Source organism: Myxine glutinosa, chromosome 12 (assembly GCF_964187855.1).
Source record: "Myxine glutinosa chromosome 12, kmMyxGlut1.1, whole genome shotgun sequence".
NCBI classification, from domain to species: Eukaryota; Metazoa; Chordata; class Myxini; order Myxiniformes; family Myxinidae; genus Myxine; species Myxine glutinosa.
Window position 1 is genome coordinate 14114872 of NC_136272.1, and position 22044 is coordinate 14136915.

General features: G+C 46.7%; 1 protein-coding gene across 3 annotated transcripts in view; it reads right to left on the reverse strand.

The window, feature by feature from the left end:
• The window catches only part of LOC137417994 (uncharacterized), a 117027-nt gene that overhangs the window by 42238 nt on the left and 52745 nt on the right, over positions 1-22044 (reverse strand). For 2 of the 3 annotated variants that reach the window (XM_078766487.1, XM_078766486.1), the window contains exon 7: positions 3094-3205. In XM_078766487.1, the coding sequence (XP_078622613.1) occupies positions 3094-3205 (112 nt within the window). Of the gene's footprint in view, positions 1-2779; positions 2893-3093; positions 3206-22044 lie in introns of those variants that run through there. The other variant, XM_078766488.1, reaches the window with a different exon arrangement.

Below are 22044 nucleotides of genomic sequence, written 5' to 3' on the forward strand. Positions count from 1 at the left end.
AAGATGGATGCACATTTAACCCAGGATGATACAATAAGGTGGATGCACATTTAACCAAGGTTTCCACCAAAAGGAGGATGCGCATTTAACCCAGGATTATACCAAAAGGAGGATGCACATTTAACCCAGGATTATACCATAAGGTGGATGCACATTTAACCCAGGTTTCCACCAAAAGGAGGATGCGCATTTAACCCAGGATTATACCAAAAGGAGGATGCGCATTTAAACCAGGATTATACCAAAAGGTGGATGCACATTTACCCCAGGATTATACCAAAAGGTGGATGCACATTTAACCCAGGATTATACCAAAATGTGGATGCACATTTAACCCAGGTTTGGACCAAAATGTGGATGCACATTTAACCCAGGATTATACCAAAAGATGGATGCACATTTACCCCAGGATTATACCAGAAGGTGGATGCACATTTAACCCAGGATTATACCAAAAGGTGGATGCACATTTAACCCAGGATTATACCAAAAGGAGGATGCGCATTTAAACCAGGATTATACCAAAAGGTGGATGCACATTTACCCAAGGATTATACCAAAAGGTGGATGCACATTTACCCCAGGATTATACCAATAGGTGGATGCACATTTATCCCAGGATTATACCAAAATGTGGATACACATTTAACCCAGGATTATACCAAAAGATGGATGCACATTTACCCCAGGATTATACCAAAAGGTGGTGCACATTTAACCCAGGATTATACCAAAATGTGGATACACATTTAACCCAGGATTATACCAAAAGATGGATGCACATTTAACCCAGGATTATACCAAAAGATGGATGCACATTTACCCCAGGATTATACCAAAAGGTGGATGCACATTTAACCCAGGATTATACCAAAAGGTGGATGCACATTTAACCCAGGATTATACCAAAAGGTGGATGCACATTTAACCCAGGATTATACCAAAAGGAGGATGCGCATTTAAACCAGGATTATACCAAAAGGTGGATGCACATTTACCCCAGGATTATACCAAAAGGTGGATGCACATTTACCCCAGGATTATACCAAAAGGTGGATGCACATTTACCCCAGGATTATACCAAAATGTGGATACACATTTAACCCAGGATTATACCAAAAGATGGATGCACATTTAACCCAGGATTATACCAAAAGATGGATGCACATTTACCCCAGGATTATACCAAAAGGTGGATGCACATTTAACCCAGGATTATACCAAAAGGTGGATGCACATTTAACCCAGGATTATACCAAAAGGAGGATGCACATTTACCCCAGGATTATACCAAAAGGTGGATGCACATTTAACCCAGGATTATACCAAAAGGTGGATGCACGTTTAACCCAGGATTATACCAAAAGGTGGATGCACATTTACCCCAGGATTATACCAAAAGGTGGATGCACATTTAACCCAGGATTATACCAAAAGACCACTCCATATTCTACCAATCCAACTGCTCTCTCCCTCCCACTCCATATTCTACCAATCCCACTGCTCTCTCCCTTCCACTCCATACTTCACTCGACCAATCCCACTGCTCTCTCCCTCCCACTCCATATTCTACCAATCCCACTGCTCTCTCCCTCCCACTCCATATTCTACCAATCCCACTGCTCTCTCCCTCCCACTCCATATTCTACCAATCCCACTGCTCTCTCCCTCCCACTCCATATTCTACCAATCCCACTGCTCTCTCCCTCCCACTCCATATTCTACCAATCCCACTGCTCTCTCCCTCCCACTCCATATTCTACCAATCCCACTGCTCTCTCCCTCCCACTCCATACTTCACTCGACCAATCCCACTGCTCTCTCCCTCCCACTCCATATTCTACCAATCCAACTGCTCTCTCCCTCCCACTCCATATTCTACCAATCCCACTGCTCTCTCCCTTCCACTCCATATTTCACTCGACCAATCCCACTGCTCTCTCCCTCCCACTCCATATTCGACCAATCCCACTGCTCTCTCCCTTCCACTCCATACTTCACTCGACCAATCCCACTGCTCTCTCCCTCCCACTCCATATTCTACCAATCCCACTGCTCTCTCCCTTCCACTCCATACTTTACTCGACCAATCCCACTGCTCTCTCCCTCCCACTCCATATTCGATCAATCCCACTGCTCTCTCCCTTCCACTCCATACGTCACTCGACCAATCCCACTGCTCTCTCCCTCCCACTCCATATTCGACCAATCCCACTGCTCTCTCCATTCCACTCCACACTCGACCAATCCCACTGCTCTCTCCCTCCCGCTCCATATTCGACCAATCCCACTGCTCTCTCCCTCCCGCTCCATATTCGACCAATCCCACTGCTCTCTCCCTCCCACTCCATATTCTACCAATCCCACTGCTCTCTCCCTTCCACTCCATACTTCACTCGACCAATCCCACTGCTCTCTCCCTCCCACTCCATATTCTACCAATCCCACTGCTCTCTCCCTCCCACTCCATATTCTACCAATCCCACTGCTCTCTCCCTCCCACTCCATACAGAGAGACTGAGCTGTCGCCCGCAGACAGGGAGACTGAGCGGGACAGGGAGACTGAGCGGGACAGGGAGACTGAGCGGGACAGGGAGACTGAGCGGGACAGGGAGACTGAGCGGGACAGAGAGACTGAGCGGGACAGGGAGACTGAGCGGGACAGGGAGACTGAGCGGGACAGGGAGACGGAGCGGGACAGGGAGCCGGAGCGGGACAGGGAGACGGAGCGGGACAGGGAGACGGGGCGGCACAGGGAGACGGAGCTTTTTCACGTGTACTTACTTGTACACGGGTACTTACTTTTTCACGTGACTAATTTTGGGAATGCTCCTCACCGTGAATGGAACATCCATCTTTGGGAATGCTCCTCACCATGAATTGAACATCCATCTTTGGGAATGCTCCTGACGGTGAATGGAACATCCATCTTTGGGAATAAACCAATAAACCAACAAAGCTCGGTCAGGGACTGTCGCCCGCACCTTTGGAGGCAGGATATAGTGCATTATTAATTTATGATATATAATGACGCTCGATTTTGGTGCACTGTTCGTGCCTTCAACCCGTATGACAGCCGCACATGACACTTACAGTTTCAGTGTGCCCGAGGACTACGACTGACGACTGACGTGACGAGTGACGAGTGACTAGCCGAAGGGTGGTTCTTCTTCTTCTTCTTCCTCTTGGGGTCAACTTCCTGGATCTGGAACGGGAAATGATATTTTTTTCTTTTATTCTTTCCTTTACCCTGTGGATGGTCCATCGATTTTATATATAATTATAAACCGAAGGGTTTTATATATATATATATATATATATATAAGTCCTTAAGGGTCAACGAGATTATTTAAATATCCTTCAAAAAAACAACAACATTTCATTTTATGGCCGTTGAATGTGACGTCACGACAAGGAACGGTGGACGATTTCAAATGCATAAATTCGCTTTTCAGTGATTAATTATTGATTAATTGGTTTGGATTCAAAAGGGTGGAGGCCCGGGTGCCCGGGGCGTCCGCCCGGACGTCTTTAGCGTGAGGCTCATTTTCCGCGGCGCAACACCTGCGGGGGCCCAGGGTCGAGGATTCGAACCTTTGCCGTTTACAGCTCTCGAGTACGCATCGTTGATACGTCATCGTGGCCCGCCTTAGCCCGGTGCACCACGACGCCTCCACCGATTGGAGTTCACTTGGAACATGCATTTAACCCCCATGTGATTGATCTAGTTAGGCAGCTTAGCAATAATTTCTGGGGGAACGACTTTACAAAACTACCATTTTTATTTTCGTGCTTATGGACCAAACTTTTACAAATAACACTGCATGTGATAGTCAGGTGGCTTAGCAACAATTTTTAGGCGTAATGTTACAAGCCGGACAAAAGTCCCAAATTTGGTATGGAGCTTCGTTTGGACCTATCAATTGATTTTAGCCGAGGAGCCATCCTGACCGTTTCAGATTTTCCAAGATGTTGGCCAAAATTCAAAATGCCACCAGCAAAACTGAAATATCATATATCTCTGGCTGTAGAAGTCACAGATAGACAAATGAGGTATCAAATCAGGGGTTTTTGAGGTCAGTGAAACTGATTCAGGGAAAGGTACATTTCATATGTCACTTATTTTCGAGATGACGTCCAAAATCCAATATGGCCACCAAGGAAAATCATACTATAATGCAAGGACTTGAAAAGTTTGTTCGCCTAAGGCTCAGGCATCGAAGGATGGATTAACTTGACACTTTGCACACCTATAGATATCGTTTTAGTGGGGCGGCTTAGCCCAAATATTCAAAAGAATTGTGCATTTTGTGATACAAGCACCAAATTTGGCACACTAGTAGACTATCATATTATGAAAAGATCTGGATATTGGGCCATCTCAGATTCAGAGATTTGATTTTTGCAAGATTTGCAGATTTTGCAAGCTGAGATTGCAACGCCAGGGACGGCCGACTCCTTCCTACGAGCTGCCCACGTCACCCGCACAAGAAGAGCTCATCAAATCACTGCAGCGGCACTGCACATCCTGCAACACCGTGCGTATGAACGCCACTGTATGACATATGCTGATGATGCAGAAGACCTGCCTGAGTTCGAAGACTGGTGTCACCAGAGAGGAGAAGACATTCCCAACTTTCAGTACTGGGCAACTGTGCTGGAACTAGAGATGTTGGTACTGGTCTACGTGCGTTCTCTGCGGCAGGCTTCATTCACGACGTACCTTGATGCCCTGACGGAACTGGTCCCATGGTTCCATGCCTTAGACCACACACACTATGCCAGGTGTGTCCCTGTTCACCTGAGGGACACGGTTGCACTCCCAATGAAGCACCCAGATGTAGCCAGAGAATTCAGGGCTGGCAACTTCACTGTACAGAAGACGAAGAAGGTGTTCTCTTCGATCCCAATCGAATCGAAATCTTGCAAAAATCAAATCTCTGAATCTGAGATGGCCCAATATCCAGATCTTTTCATAATATTGTTACAGACGCGGTTGTGGATGTTGGTCTACCGAGCGGTTTGGTATGACCGCGCCTGCACGTTTACCCGATTATACTCGAACGTTGACTAAGTCGCGCTATGCTAAATCAATGATGGAAAAGGACACAACGGCTGGGATTAAAATGACACGACACCAAGGGTTCAGTTCTCAAGACCTCCGGAGGAGGTTATAATATTGCGGAAGGTCAGATTACAGGAATGAGAGGGACAGCATAGAAAGACAGGCACTTAGACACACTCTTATATTAGCCCCGACAGACGACAGATAAACGGGACAAAACTGACTCACACGGGGATTGATGGCAAGGAAAGCGGGTAGTCGATGGCTCAAGGTGCACTCTTGGCTCAAGGACAGAATCGACCCGCTCCGGTCCAGAGATGCGGGAGGCCTCACTCAGCGCTCGAAGGTCGTGACTTGTCTTCTTCAGTCGGGGGCGCATCTCACGTCACGTCCGGTAAGTGGCTGCGTATATCCGGCGGGGAGTGACACGCCCTCGGCTCGTTAGCTCCGCCCCAGATGGAATCGGCCCGTTGCTTCTCATTGGGTGCGTGCGGGGGGGTTACCGGCTCTGCCCTTGACGAGGGGCTGACAGGGAGCCCCTTCGTGGTAACCCCGTCGGAGCGCATGGTCATGGCGGCTAACCGAGCCGGTGTGAGGACGCACACTCCCCCGCGCCGCGCCGCCCCCATCTCCTCTGTTGTTGTAGTTGTAGTTGTTGTTGTAGTTGTTGTTGTTGTTGTTGTAGTTGTTGTTGTTGTTGTTGTTGTAGTTGTTGTAGTTGTTGTTGTTGTTTCATGGGGAAGATGGGAGGAGGTAAGGGGAGGTCCTAAACTCACTACTGGTGCCATACGATCACATTCTGGTGCAACGAAGAGTCAGAATTAATGGAAACGAGTCCTTAACTGACATAGACTAAGAATAACTAGCAAGATGTCCCATAGTTGTCTACGTGAGATGCGGTGAACCTGGGCACGACATTTAATGGGGGAAAAAGGGGAAGGTCGGTTCTACAGAGTGTTATTTACAGGCAATGGGACTAGGGAATGGGGGATTGGGGATAGTTGGGGAGTATTGGGGAAATAGGGGAGTATTTACAAGCGGATATTGAGGCCAAGTCCCATATCCGCAACATTGCACCCTTCTCTACCCTCGGGGCGTCCCGACCCGATAAATTTTTACCTATTTTAGTGTGGCACTCAGATGTAGTTCCCTCTACTATTAACTCTACCCTGAGTGCGACAGTTTTACAGATATTCACAAATGAGTAAATATGTCCCCCTGCGACGTTGCACCCTTCTCCTCACAGAAACACACCCACAGGATAACCGAATCCGGAAAGAATTCGCAAACTAAACATACAGCCGGTAGGGAGCATTATTTACACAAGACTACGCTGATATTTACACTACGATCCAGGACCTGTTTTTGGAGGAACACATGCAGATGTTATGCATAGAGAGAGCACGCATGCCAGCATCGATACACCAACCCACGAGTGCTCTGTGGCCTTATGGCCTTTAATAATGTGCAGAGCACCCCTTCCAAGCATCAAAAGCACCACCCCATAACACAGTCAGCACCATCCGGTGCACCAATAAAGTGTTTATAAATCACCGGTGGTGTCGCAGCCGGCCGATGTTCTGCCGCTGGTCTTGCCTTCGTGTGGTGCACTTGGTGTTCTTGCCTCTTTCAAAAAAATAAAGAAAGGCGCCAACCGCGTCCATTTCTGTATTGTGGCCGTCAGGGGGCCAACTATAAGTGGTTCACCTTGTATGGCATAGGTGCCACGTTGACCCATAGGTCCATCCACGGGTGGTGCTTGGCCGCAAAAGAACTGCGGTCCATTGTGGGTGGCCACCAACATTGCGGTCCATATGGTGTATCGATCCAGGCAGCAAGCAGCGAAAGTGCAGGCCCACAACTGCGTAGCCAGCACCTCTCTCTCCTCTCTCTCTACCCCAAAGCCAGATCCTCAGAGGTGGGAGACAAAAGAAGCAGACAAGTGAGTAAGGTGGTAAGGGCGCAAAAGTGCACGCAATGTAAGGTAATGCACACTGGGGGCACATGGGAACCAGGTGAGACAGGTACGTTCCTACCGTACGCCCCCCCCCCCACCAGGTAACCTACATGGCCCCTCCCTTACCCCTTACTGTATCCACAAAACACAACACTACCCATAAACATCTACTTTACAAATCAACAAACGTCCCTACTGTCTTCCCCGTTCCTCCCATATACCAAATTCGTCTTCTCTCCCTCCTAACCAATCAAATTTGCCATTTTCAACTCATCAAAATTTGCCATTACCAATTCATCATCAGTCCCTCCTAGGGAGGGAGAGATGGAATCACCCCAATGTCTCATCCACGTCGTGATGCGTCTCACCAATCCACACAGCAATTCTCATTTCCTGCACACAGAACAAAGAAAACACAGGTGTGGAGTCATCATCATCACCACAGGTAAGTGGCTGCGTATGGTGCGACAGGTTCATCAATCCTAACTATTTCCTAAATGACTTTAACAACTTTACACTACCCGGGGTCTTTCTCCGGCCAAACCATTGGCCCTCTTACACTATGGGTTCTAAAAACCAATTCCCATTGGCCAAACTGTGGTGCTTTTCAATTTGGGGTCTCACTCCCCCGATTCATCTCCCGGTGCCCTCGCACAATTTCTGGGCTGTGGCGTGTACCTCTCCCAGTGGGTCTACCCACCTGCACACCTCCACCACTGCAGTTGCCTCCGAGCTTACCTGCTCCTTACCCTAACCTAACTACCTGGGGAAGGCCCTCTGGCGCTCTCCCCACTCGGTGCCCTCTCTGGCACTGGGCTGCCCGATCCACACCCGGGATCCTCAGGCACCCACTCACAACTATCGGCTCCCAGAGCCCACCTGCGGCCTCACCTGGCCGACATCCTCACAGTGGTGGAGTGCCCAACCAACTACACACACTAACAGGCTACACGCCCAGCCATTTCCACAACACTAATGCACCCATCCAAATACCATTCTGTCACCCGCACCACAGATGCCAATATCCAACCACAATTTACCTATACCCTCTACCTAACACTTACACTACCCGCCCCGGGTACTCGTGAAAGGGGTCCACTCTTCCCCCATCCACACCTTCGCACCATGCACACCACTCCGTACCAATTACTCCAACTCTCTCCACACACCTTTACTTGCACACCTGTGCTCTCACACCTGGTGCCACCTGCACCCTTCTCTCCCCAAGCGCATTCGCGCTGATCCACAACACTCACTACTCACACACTGCTCCACACACCTGTCCAGTTGCACACCTGTGCAATCACACCTGTTCAATTCTCACACAGCATCATCTCACCTAACTACTCCCCTCTGAAACTTGCGCTTCCCAGTCGTCCCTTTAAACTATTGCGCTCCCACGTCATTATCATCCACACTAATCTACCTGCGTCCCCACTACAGGTATCAGTCACTAACTAAACTTAACGTCACCTAATGTCATCTTCGCTAGATCCCTACAATATAACCTAACCCACCCGGGCTAGTTTTCACTGCCATCAACCCCATAAGCTATTGCGCATTTGCCCCCACCTATGGGAAGGGTGGCAGGGATGCCAGCCTTACCCACCGGGCCCATCGCTCACTACCAATTTCGCACATCAAATTTCAACAAATTAAAAATTTGCCAATCACTACCCATCATCTGCCAATCACTACTGCCAATCCCTTGCCAATCATCAAATTTTGTTTTTCTCTAATTTTGGGTCCAAAACACTAACCTCATCACCCAGTCTACTCACTAATGCCTCTCGATGCGCCAATTCCTGTCCAAAGCCCGGCTTCGTAAAGCCAAGCCATGAATGCGGGTTGTTCTGCGCCAGCGGCTGGATGCGTCCGGCATTCGGGGCAGGGACGGGGGCTTACCCGGGCCGAGATCCCACGCACCATCTCGGCGTGGAGCCATCCAATGTCCCGATCTCGACCTGCCGGAATGCCTCAACAAAAAGTGGTCGCCATGACGACCCTTTCTATCGGGCTGCCCGCTCCGCCTAGTGGAGCACGGACGCGGCCGTTCAAAGCGAGGCCCAGCACGCACCGAGGGCCCGATTCGGCTAAAAGTCGACCTAAACTCTACCCCGTCTAACGTCGATGCTTCACCTGGACGCTTACACCCCGCGGCCCGTTCCTTGCTCACACATCCAGCCGTTTCCATGCTCCTCGTACCTTTCCTTACACACCTCGGTACACCCATTCCACTCACAGCCTTGGTCACACACCTGACCACCGAACACTTTGGCACACATTCGTTGGTCGCACACCTCACCAACACACCTCTTCGCGCCCCCTCCTCTGTGACAATCACAGGTGTGCTCTCATTCGCACACCCAACCACGTGCCTCACTACCAATTCCAGCGTGCATTCCCACTCACGCTCTACCATTCCAGATGTGCATCCTTCCATCCCAGGTGTACATCCTCGCTCACCTGTCACAACCAACTCACTCTCCTTGTCACTCTCACTACTCTCACCTCCATTCTTGACAGCGCACTCACCCTTACTCTTGACAGCGCACTCTTTCCTCATGCACCTGTCCGTCACACACCTTTCTCGCGCACACTCTCCCGTTACACCCTCTGTAACACTCACCACACCGCGCTTCCATGTGCTCCCTCGCACACGCGCTACGACCGACTCATTCTCGCCAGCACACTCACTCCTTGGCACGCACTTTTTCCTCACACACCCCAGAGTCGGACTTTCTCGCACACCTCCTTTTTCGCACACCAGACCTGTCGCACACTTCACCAACGGCCTCTCACGAACACCCGGGTCTATCTCGACCCCCAAGCTTCTTAAATCCCCTGGCGCATCATACGCACGACCATATTGGTCACCACTTACACCGGGTCCTCTTCCTTTTCGCTTCTCCTCCATCACCTGCGAATCCCTCATCCGGTTAATGAGCACATCATCACGATCCAAACACAGACTTTGGACCAATTCTTTTATCTCCTCTTTTATCTCCTTCTTATCCTCTCTCCGTCGCTTCTTAATTTCGCTCACCCCTTCTTCCACTTCTTCTAATTTCTGCTTCACCTCTTTTATTCCCCGGTACGTCTCCTCAAGCTCGTCCTCTAAGGCTACCTTGACCGTTTCCAGGTGCGTCCTCACCTGCCGGTCCTTCGTCTCCATTACCTCTACCACCTCGTCCAACCTCGCTGTCAGTCCCTCACGTACCATCTGACATTCCCTCTTTGTCGCTATTAAGTCGTTTTTTATGTCGTTTTGTGTCGCTTTTAAACCTCCTAATACCGCAGTGTTCCTTTGAACCTGCTCCGTTAGTCCTTTTTGTCCCTCCGTCAGCTGTTCCACCTCCTGCGTCAGGTCCTCTATGCCCCCTTGTAACTTTACAGTCCCCTTTCTCACCTCCTTCTCCATGTGCTCCTTACAGTGCCTCACCTCCTCGCGCACTCCTCCGACCTCCTCACTCACTCCTCTTCTGATCTCCTCTCCCATCACTTGCATCTCCTGCCCAGATGCCACCCTCATCTGCTCCATTTCCTCCCTGTGAGCATCCAGTTTAGTTTCTACCCCCATTCTGACCCCCTCTATCTGCTGCTCCATTTGTTTAACTTCCCTTTCCGCTTGGTCCCTCATGTCCCTCAATTTGCCTTCCATACTGTTTTCTAACCCTATTAACCCATTTCTCACCTCTTTTATCCCGTTGTCTAACCCCTCAAAATTATTGTCTAACTTCCCAAATTTCTTGTCTAACTCCTTAAAATTATTGTCTAACCCCTCTCCGGTACCCCTCGCTTCGTCCCTCATTACCCCTATTTTGCCCTCCAATCGCTCACCCTGAGCATCCATCCGGTTCCCCATTACCCCCAATTGCTCATTCTGAGCCTCCATCCGGTTCCCCATTTGTCCCATACTGCTTTTCAAACCTCTAATTTGGTCTCCCAATTGCTCACCCATTTGTTCCATAAGGGCCCTCATTTGCAGGAGGAAAAGGTTCGAATCCACCAGGGGCGCTGCCACGGTCGCGGGCGCGGTGACCAGCGAGGCGCCATTTTGCGCCCCCGCAACGTCGGGCGCAACGACGCTATTTTGTGCGTCTGCTACCCTCGCTGCTTCGCACTCCTCGCGTCCCTCAATTTGGTCCTGGACCGACCCTGCCTCACTCTCCCCTACCGGACCCCAGCTGTCTTGATCCGCCATAGCGCGACTTTCAAAATTCGGGTTTTTATTTCCGTAAAACAAATCAAATTTCGTCGTTATAATTTCGAGCGCGGGAAACGCGCTCCGGATCGAATTCTACCTCCCAACACCAATTGTTACCCTAGTGGTACAATTGGTGTTCCAAAATTTGGGCCTAATAAATTTAGTCCCAGGTTCGAATCCGACACTCCTGACACCAATTGTTACAGACGCGGTTGTGGATGTTGGTCTACCGAGCGGTTTGGTATGACCGCGCCTGCACGTTTACCCGATTATACTCGAACGTTGACTAAGTCGCGCTATGCTAAATCAATGATGGAAAAGGACACAACGGCTGGGATTAAAATGACACGACACCAAGGGTTCAGTTCTCAAGACCTCCGGAAGAGGTTATAATATTGCGGAAGGTCAGATTACAGGAATGAGAGGGACAGCATAGAAAGACAGGCACTTAGACACACTCTTATATTAGCCCCGACAGACGACAGATAAACGGGACAAAACTGACTCACACGGGGATTGATGGCAAGGAAAGCGGGTAGTCGATGGCTCAAGGTGCACTCTTGGCTCAAGGACAGAATCGACCCGCTCCGGTCCAGAGATGCGGGAGGCCTCACTCAGCGCTCGAAGGTCGTGACTTGTCTTCTTCAGTCGGGGGCGCATCTCACGTCACGTCCGGTAAGTGGCTGCGTATATCCGGCGGGGAGTGACACGCCCTCAGCTCGTTAGCTCCGCCCCAGATGGAATCGGCCCGTTGCTTCTCATTGGGTGCGTGCGGGGGGGTTACCGGCTCCGCCCTTGACGAGGGGCTGACAGGGAGCCCCTTCGTGGTAACCCCGTCGGAGCGCATGGTCATGGCGGCTAACCGAGCCGGTGTGAGGACGCACACTCCCCCGCACCGCGCCGCCCCCATCTCCACTGTTGTTGTAGTTGTAGTTGTAGTTGTTGTTGTTGTAGTTGTTGTTGTAGTTGTTGTAGTTGTTGTTGTTGTTTCATGGGGAAGATGGGAGGAGGTAAGGGGAGGTCCTAAACTCACTACTGGTGCCATACGATCACAATTTCGTGCAACGAAGAGTCAGAATTAATGGAAACGAGTCCTTAACTGACATAGACTAAGAATAACTAGCAAGATGTCCTATAGTTGTCTACGTGAGATGCGGTGAACCTGGGCACGACATTTAATGGGGGAAAAAGGGGTAGGTCGGTTCTACAGAGTGTTATTTACAGGCAATGGGACTAGGGAATGGGGGATTGGGGATAGTTGGGGAGTATTGGGGAAATAGGGGAGTATTTACAAGCGGATATTGAGGCCAAGTCCCATATCTGCAACAATATGATAGTCTACTAGTGTACCAAATTTGGTGCTTGTATCACAAAATGCACAACAGGTTTGCTATGCTGCTACACTATAAGATATATTACTTTTTCGTTTGATGACAGTCGTCACAAAAACGTCAACAATGATGCCGACATATATTTCTTCGTTTTTATTTCATTCAACATTAGCCGGAAGTAAAATATGTTTCAGGAAATTACCGAGAGATATTTCTTCGTTTTTTTTATTAGTTATGTGCGCATACACTTTAAATAGGTTTATTTGAAATCTTTAATTTTCCACAATATAATTTACTTGCCATTTATCATTTGATGATTACGAGACACTTCCTCTTGAGGATAGTGACAATTCATGCGCTGCGTGGAAACTTCTATTTCCAAAATGAATGAGACGATCGATGAAGAATGCACACTTGAACAGGATGTAGCAAGAAAGCGAATGAGACGGGCGAACGAGTGCGTCGACGAACGTCAATGCAAACTTGCGGGGTCACCCGTGGGAATCCCACGGGCATGGATGTGTGTGACATTTCGACATATTGAGTTAGATGCTGCACATTCATTTTTACAAAATGGTTACTGGCAAGTCATCAGATCCAGAAATGGTGTAATGAACACAATTTATTTACGCGCAAGCAAGAAAGCAAGACGGCCCGATTTCCGATTCCGACGGGCGAGACGGGCCGACGGGCGAGACGGGCCGATTTGGAGCAAGAAAAAGAACGAGACGGGAGAAAAACGAGAGAAACGAGACGGGGAAAGCCGATTGGAGAGGCGAGTGAGGAGCGATGGGAGAGGCGAGTGAGGAGCGATGGGAGAGGCGAGTGAGGAGCGATTGGAGAGGGGAGTGAGGAGCGATTGGAGAGGCGAGTGAGGAGCGATTGGAGAGGCGAGTGAGGAGCGATTGGAGAGGCGAGTGAGGAGCGATTGGAGAGGAGAGTGAGGGTTTGGAGAGGAGAGGTGTGTGAGGGATTGGAGAGGTGAGGGATTGGAGAGGAGAGGAATGTGAGGGATTGGAGAGGAGAGGAGTGCTAGGTGGAGAGAGGAGAGTGTCAGGTGGAGAGAGGAGAGTGTCAGGTGGAGAGAGGAGAGTGTCAGGTGGAGAGAGGAGAGTGTCAGGTGGAGAGGAGTGAGGGGCCACATATTATGTGAAAGAAATAAATTGTGTTCATTGCACCATTTCTGGATCTGATGAATTGCCAGTAACCATTTTGAATGTGCAGCATCTAACTCAATATGTCGAAATGTCCCACGGGTGACCCCACTATATTTCTTCGTTTTTATTTCATTCAACATTATTATCCGGAAGTAAAGGTTCACATGTTCATTTCACGTGTGCAAAAACAAACTCCATTTCACGTGTGCATGGACATGAAACACAGACGGGAAATTGCTAAGAGATATTTCGTTCGAAGCAATTCTACACCGCCCAAATAAAATATTTCACCGATACACCGAGCGAATTTCAGCGAATTTCAGCGAATTTCACCGAGTTTCAGGAAATTACCCAGAGATATTTCTTCGTTTTTATTTCATTAGTTACTAGCAGAAGTACTCAGCGTTGCCGGCCGGGGGAAGGGGGAAGGGCACGTACACTTTAAACATGTATATACATGTGGGATGTGGGATATATACATGTGGGACGTGTGTGTGTGTGCGTGTGCGCGTGTGTGTGTGTGTGTGTGTGTGTGTGTGTGTGTGTGTATGTGTGTGTGGGGGTGTACATGTGTGTATGTGTATATGTGTATGTGTGTGCATGTGTGTCGGTGTACATGTGTGTGTACACATGTGTATGTGTGTGTATATATGTGTCTATGTGTATATATGTGTGTGTCTGTATGTGTGTATATATATATATATATATATATATATATATATATATATATATATATATATATGTGTGTGGGTGTACATGTGTGTGTACGTGTGTGTGTATGTATGTATATGTGTATGCATGTGTGTGTGTATGTGTATGCATGTGTGTGTGTGTGTCTGTGTGTGTGTATGTGTATATGTGTATGTGTCTGTGTGTGTATATGTGTATGTGTGTGTATCCATATCCATATGTGTATGTGTATATGTGTGTATGTGTATATGCATGTGTCGGTGTACATGTGTGTGTACGTGTGCGTGCATGTGTGTGTGTGTGTGTATGTGTATGTGTGTATATATATGTGTGTGTATGTGTATGTGTATATGTGTGTCGGTGTACGTGTGTGTGTGTGTGTGTGTGTGTGTGTGTGTGTGTGTGTGTGTGTGTGTGTGTGTGTGTGTGTGTGTGTGTGTGTGTGTGTGTGTGTTAATAAGAGAGAGACCGAATTGTGAGATACAGAAATGAAAAAACGAGGTGTGTGTGTGTGTGTGTGTGTGTGTGTGTGTGTGTGTTATTGTGAAACAGGTGCAGCATCCAACTCAATATGTCGAAATGTCACACACGTCCATGCCCGTGGGATTCCCACGGGTGACCCCACTAGTATATATATACTAGCTTGGCTCGGCTCGCCGAGTGTCGTTACTGAGGAACAGGCTCTTATTTTAGCTGAGGATAATGACTGCACCTGAGTTGCTGTGTTGTCATGATTTACACCAATCATAATACAAACAATTATTTTGCACAAATGTATTTGTTGTGTTTGTGATATTACATTTTTATAGGCAATTTCGGTTGAATGTTTTTTTTCAAGAAATAACCCCTCAGCACATACATCGGGGAGGGGTAGTTGCAGACTGGAAGTTTGGGACGATTACACCTCACCACCACGTCATTTAAAACACCTCACCACCACATAATTTAAAACACCTCACCACCACATAATTTGAAACACCTCACTCCCACCTAATTTAAACACCTCATCACCAAGTAATTTAAAACACGTCACCACCACGTAATTCAAAAAACCTCACCACCACATCATTCAAAACACCTCACCACCATGTAATTCAAAACACCTCACCCCCACGTCATTCAAAACACCTCACCACCACGTAATTCAAAAGCCCTCACGACCACGTAATTCAAAACACCTCACCACCACATAATTAAAAACACCTCATCCACATGTAATTCAAAACACATCACGTAATTCAAAACCCCTCACGACCACGTAATTCAAAACACCTCACCACCACATCATTAAAAACACCTCATCCACATGTAATTCAAAACACCTCATCACCACGTAATTCAAAACACCTCACCCCCACGTAATTTAAAACATCTCACCCCCACCTAATTCAAAACACCTCACCCCCACCTAATTCAAAACACCTCACCCCCACCTAATTCAAAACACCTCACCCCCACCTAATTCAAAACACCTCACCACCACGTTATTCAAAACCCCTCACGACCACGTAATTTAGAAGACCTCACCATCACATAATTAAAAACACCTCAATACCAAGTCATTCAAAACACCTCACCACCACCTAATTTAAAACACCTCACCACCAACTAATTCAAAACACCTCACCACCAACTAATTCAAAACACCTCACCACCACGTAATTCAAAACCCCTCACGACCACGTAATTCAAAAGACCTCACCACCACATAATTAAAAACACCTCAATACCAAGTCATTCAAAACACCTCACCACCACCTAATTTAAAACACCTCACCACCAACTAATTCAAAACACCTCACCACCACGTAATTCAAAACCTCTCACGACCACGTAATTCAAAAGACCTCACCACCACATAATTAAAAACACCTCAATACCAAGTCATTCAAAACACCTCACCACCACCACCTAATTTAAAACACCTCACCACCAACTAATTCAAAACACCTCACCACCACGTAATTAAACACACCTCACCACCAAGTAATTAAAAACACCTCACCAGTCACCACCACTTAATTCAAAACACCTCACCACCAAGTAATTAAAAACACCTCACCAGTCACCACCACGTAATTCAAAACACCTCACCACCACATAATTCAAAACACCTCACCACCACGTAATTCAAAACACCTCACCACCACATGATTCAAAACCACCACCACGTTATTAAAAACACTTCACAACCACGGAAACAAAAGTTTCAGGGAGTAGTTCAGTGACAACACAGATACTGCCCAGATATGTAGATATATAAATCGATGACCAAGTGTGCCTGAGTTGCTGTTTTGTCATGGTGGACACCAATCATAACAAACAATTATTTTGCATAAATGTTTTTGTCATATACGTGATATTACATTTCATAAACAATTGAAGTTGAATACTTAAGTTGAAAAAATACATCTTTTTCAATTTTTGTTTTTCAACAAAAGTTGTTTTTTCAAAAAATTTCAAAACAAAGACCCTTGAAGACACACACAGGAGAGATAGGTTCATACCCGAAGTTTCGTACGATTTTACAAAAGTTTGAGGTAGTAATTCAGTGACAAGACAAGACAAGTGACAAGACACTGCACAGATATATTTATAGATATGCTGTGTGTGTATATATATATATATATATATATATATATATATATATATATATATATATATATATATACAGGGGGCTGCAAAAGTAGGTATACAGTAAGGATTATACCAGTATTACCAGTATTATAATAGTTTTGAGGGATTTTGAGGGAAATAGTTTTGAGGGACATTTGAGGGATTAATATGTTTATTATTGATATGTTTATTATTGATATGTTATTATTGATATGCTTGTATAATCAATAAAATACGTTTTGTGCGCACGTTTTTTTTCTTCATAACTGTATACCTACTTTTGCAGCCCCCTGTATGTATGTATATATATATATATATATATATATATATATATATATATATATATATATATATATATATATATATATATATATATATATATATATATATATATATATATATATATTGTTACTGATCGCGGTTTAAGATGTTAGTTACCGAGCAGTTTGGTATTGCCGCGACCTAACAGGATCCCTGACTCACCCGATTCACCCAGGACTTTGGCCGGATGGCACCACAGCTAGTCAATAGGGAAAAGACAAAGGCGACACGGATGTGAAGAAGAAGAAGCAGAAGACAAAAAGGTTGGAAATACCACTAAATTTATTCCTACTATTTACATGCTCAAAGTAACCAAGGAGAAGGAAAGATAATAAAATAATATACAGAAGGATTAGAGACACAGTGCAATTATTAACTTATACAGCTTAATTAACCCAGGACAGAACAAACAAAAGACACTGACTCAAGCGGGGAATTGCAGTAATGGCAGGATGTGGATGGCTGGAGGGAGAGGGAGGTCCAAGGGGGTCCCGCAGCACAACCGGCGCGTTTAGCAGCCGCCGTTCAGGCCAGGCCCCACGCTGCTGTTTTGGCTGCTGTTTACGTCGCGTGCTTTGCCAGGCCTTGTCCCACTCGTCTGGTCCAAACCCTCAACTCTTTCTTGTTTCTCTCACTCCTCACCACCGACTCCTCACCGCAACCAACTGACCACCGACTCCTTACCACCGCAACCAACGCAACCACTGACCCTCCTCTGGCAACCGACTCAGACCAACTCCTTGTGACCAACTCAAAGTGCATCTCCGACCAACTCACTGTGACCACTTCCGTTTGCGCCTTTTATAGCGCCTCCAGCGATTACGCCGCCGGCGTTTTGGACACGCCCATCGGGGTGCTCACCTCGGCCCTGGTTGGTCGCGCGACCCTCGGGCTCCGCCCTGGATGACGACGGGCGGGCGCGCCCCTCCTCCCCTCTGACGAGGTGGAGACACGCCTTTCTTCTCCGACTCAAAGCACATGGTCAATGGCGGTTATTGGAGGGGAGGTGATTGGGAATCGAGGGCTCAGCAGTGACGAGAGGGGATGTAATATGGAAATGGAGGTTTTGGGGATGGGAAGGAAAGGGAGATTTTGGGGATGGGAAGGAAAGGGGATCTATTCTCTTTCACTGGTGCAATGGAGTATTTCAATTAATGGAAGACACAGCCTTACACTAATACACATAATAAGGATATAACTGTCAAAAAAGATATATCGTGTCCTGCATGTATGTTTTATGGACTAACTACGGGAACGCCCTTTGACCTTTATACAACCACAAACGGAGGGAGGAGGGGTGATATTTTACAACAACCTTTTACAACAACATTTTACCACAACAATAAATAAAAAAAAACATTCTCATATCCACAACAATATATATATATATATATATATATATATATATATATATATATATATATATATATATATATATATATATATATATATATAAAAGATAGATAAAATATGTTGACATAAATCGAATAGCGTGGATCGGGATGCTGTGCTTGCCTCACTATACATCGCTGCAGAGGCACAAGTTTGTTTGAACTTAGGATAATGACTATATGAGTTGTTGTGTCGTCATGATTTAAGCCAATGATAATGCAAACATTTCTTCTGCTCAAATTTATTTGTAATATCAGTGATGTTACATCTTTATAAGCAATTTAAGTTCAGGATAGTGATAACACTTCACTGTAAACAATACAACAACATGTCGCAGTTCTTGGAAGGTGAGGCAACTGCTTGATAGCGAAACGAATATTGTCAGGGTGGCCAACGCGTCATGATCCTACATACAGTTGACCATATGTGAAGACCGGTTGTTCTAGCCACAAGCACACCCTAGACAAACTCTGCCCCTGACTCTTGTTTATGGTCATGGCAAAGGCAATTCTCACTGGGAACTGACGTCGTTGCCAATGGAATGGGAAAATCCCATCTGTAGGTTGAAGAGTGATGCGAGGGATAAACACACTGCGACCTGCATTGTCACCATTAGCAATAATAGCCTTTAGGAGGCGGCCACAGATAACTTCTTTCACGATTAACCGTGTCCCATTTAATTGCAGAGTCCTGGCTTCGCGTTGAGGTTGCGGAGCAAGATTAACGGCATGCCATCCTTGAGTGAGAGTTGATGAGGTGGCATTCCGGCAATGTTAAGGGAATTGAGATATTCAGTTGGCAAACGTGTGGCATCGTCATCATCATCATCATTTACCGTCTTGTCTGCACTTTGACAAAGTGTTGGTGTTCCAGGAAATGTATCTGACATGACCTCGTTGATGGTATCCACCAATGTGTTATTTGGTGCTAATATTGCACGATCTGCCATCCACTTATGATCTGTGTGGTGTCGGTGAAAGTCAGGAAAGACCCAGTCAATGACTTCACTCATGGATCTACTTGATTGTTTCACGTGAGGTGCTGTCAATTTGCATGCACATTTCCTCTGGTATTTCAATGCATGCCTCATTGTTGTAGGGTAGCTGTCCGTTGCCAAGTTGTAGTAGCCAACGATCAAACTCCCTCGATTTTTTATAATGTCCAATGTCCATTCATAAGCACACGCATATTCTCGGTAAGGTGGAATATCTTGAAATGTTGCCACAACACAGAGAATATTTCAGAGAGGCATTGACAATCTGGGCACGTGATCCATGTTTAATAACAGGAAGCACCTGTCTAAAGTGTCCAGCAGAGAACTATTACTTTTCCCCCAAAAGGTATGTCTTGGTTGGTGATGTCTCGTAATGTACGGTGGTCAAGTGCCTCAAGTAGGTGCCTGTGACTCATTGGAGCCTCGTCCCATACAATAAGGTTTGCTCTACGAATTAGGTCAGCAAGAACACTTTGGTGAGATATCGATATTGATAATGTTGTTGAGTCAGTGACCATGATGGGGGCTTTGAACCTGGAATGAAATGTACGTCCACCCAGCAGAAGTGTAGCCGCAATACCACTTGAGGCAACAGCTAGAGAAACATTCATTTTGTCACTGTGCAGGGTGTGTGCAGCAGCTAGCAGAGTGTTCAGTGTATAGGTTTTACCTGTCCCACCTCTTGCATCCAGGAAGATAGCCAATGGTTCCTTTTTCTGTAAAGCAACTATAACAGTGTCATATACATATACCTCACGTTGAGAGGGTAGAAGTGCATTTGGGCCATGCAAGCGTTGGTTTACAATGTTTCTCAAAGTTTTAAAATCATAAGCAAGTTCAAGTTCCTCCTGAATAATCATTGGCAGTTGTGGTTGTGCAATATTTCCATTGATTGCTTGCACTGTTGCACGCAAATCATTTGTGACATTTGGCAGATGAAACTCAGAAAGTTGTCTGTCGTGGTGTTGAAGGCGATGCTCAACGTCCAGCGATACCATTGCACGCAGGAGTTGATGATCAGCTTGCTTATTGAGGAACCCGAGGAAGAAAGTCATCCCACCATTGCATATGGTGATGGTCGAAGACCATAACTGGGTCAGCAGGGTTTCAAAAGAGTAGAGTAGGAGGGTCACAAAGAGCTCCCTGATTTGTGGGCACATTTGTATTGCTTCTGCAATCTGCATCTGTCAATGCAAAATGCCATTCTCCATCATTTTGAAGGAGACCAAGCGTCTCACACATGCACTTTGGAAAGTTTCATGGCACTGACCATTAATAGTCCTCTACTTCCTTCTACATTTATTTCCATCACTCTTCTCAACCAGTCACTTTCATCCTTCCTCAACACATGACCAAACCATCTCAACCTGTTTCTCTTCACAGCATCAATCACAGGCTCTATTCCCATCATCTTTCGCAATTCATCATTTGTCTTCCTCTCTCTCAACGATACTCTGCACATCCACCGAACCATTCCCATTTACACCCTTTCCAGCCTTCGTTGCTGCTCTACGTTCATTACCTATGTCTCGCTCCCATAAATCATAACACTTATCACACATGCAGCATACACCTTTCCCTTCAGCTTCAACGACACTACCCTCCTCATCAGCACGCCACTCAGTTCCCGAAACTTCTTCCATGCACATCTCACTCTAGCAACCGTTGCTGAGTCTGATCCACCTTCTACATTCAACATGTCTCCGAGGTAGCAAAATGTTTTCACTCCCCCTTCCTCTTCATTAACGGTATGGACCTCAAACATCCGGGGCCTTCGCTCAAACTTGACTGATCTCTCCATACAGGTTGCTTCTGACAAACCAGACGTGATCTGCTTAACAGAAACTTTCCTACCTCATGGTGTCTCTGATTCCTTGGTATCTATCCCAGGTTATTCGCACCTCCAGGAAGGTTAGACCTGAGCCATGTCCTGGAGGTGGGGTTGCTATCTTTATAAAAAAAACTCTTCCTCACTCGCCCTGCACTGCCCTCTCTCCACCTCACCCCCAGGAATACCTTTGGCTACGGCTTCCCCTTCGCTCCCACCTTTTGTTCATATGTGTGTTGTGCCGTCCACCAAACAGTGATGACTCCATATACATCTCGCTGTCTGATAATATGGACCAACTTCTATCTACCCATCCCAACTCTCTCTTCCTCATATGTGGTGATTTCAATTGTCACCATGCCAGTTGGCTGGGTGTGGGTACCTCTATCACAAGCCATGGCTCCTCAGCAAAGGACTTCTGCGACTCACTGGGACTCACGGTCTGGCACCACCCTCTGCTCACCAAACTCTCCTCCTTTGGTATCC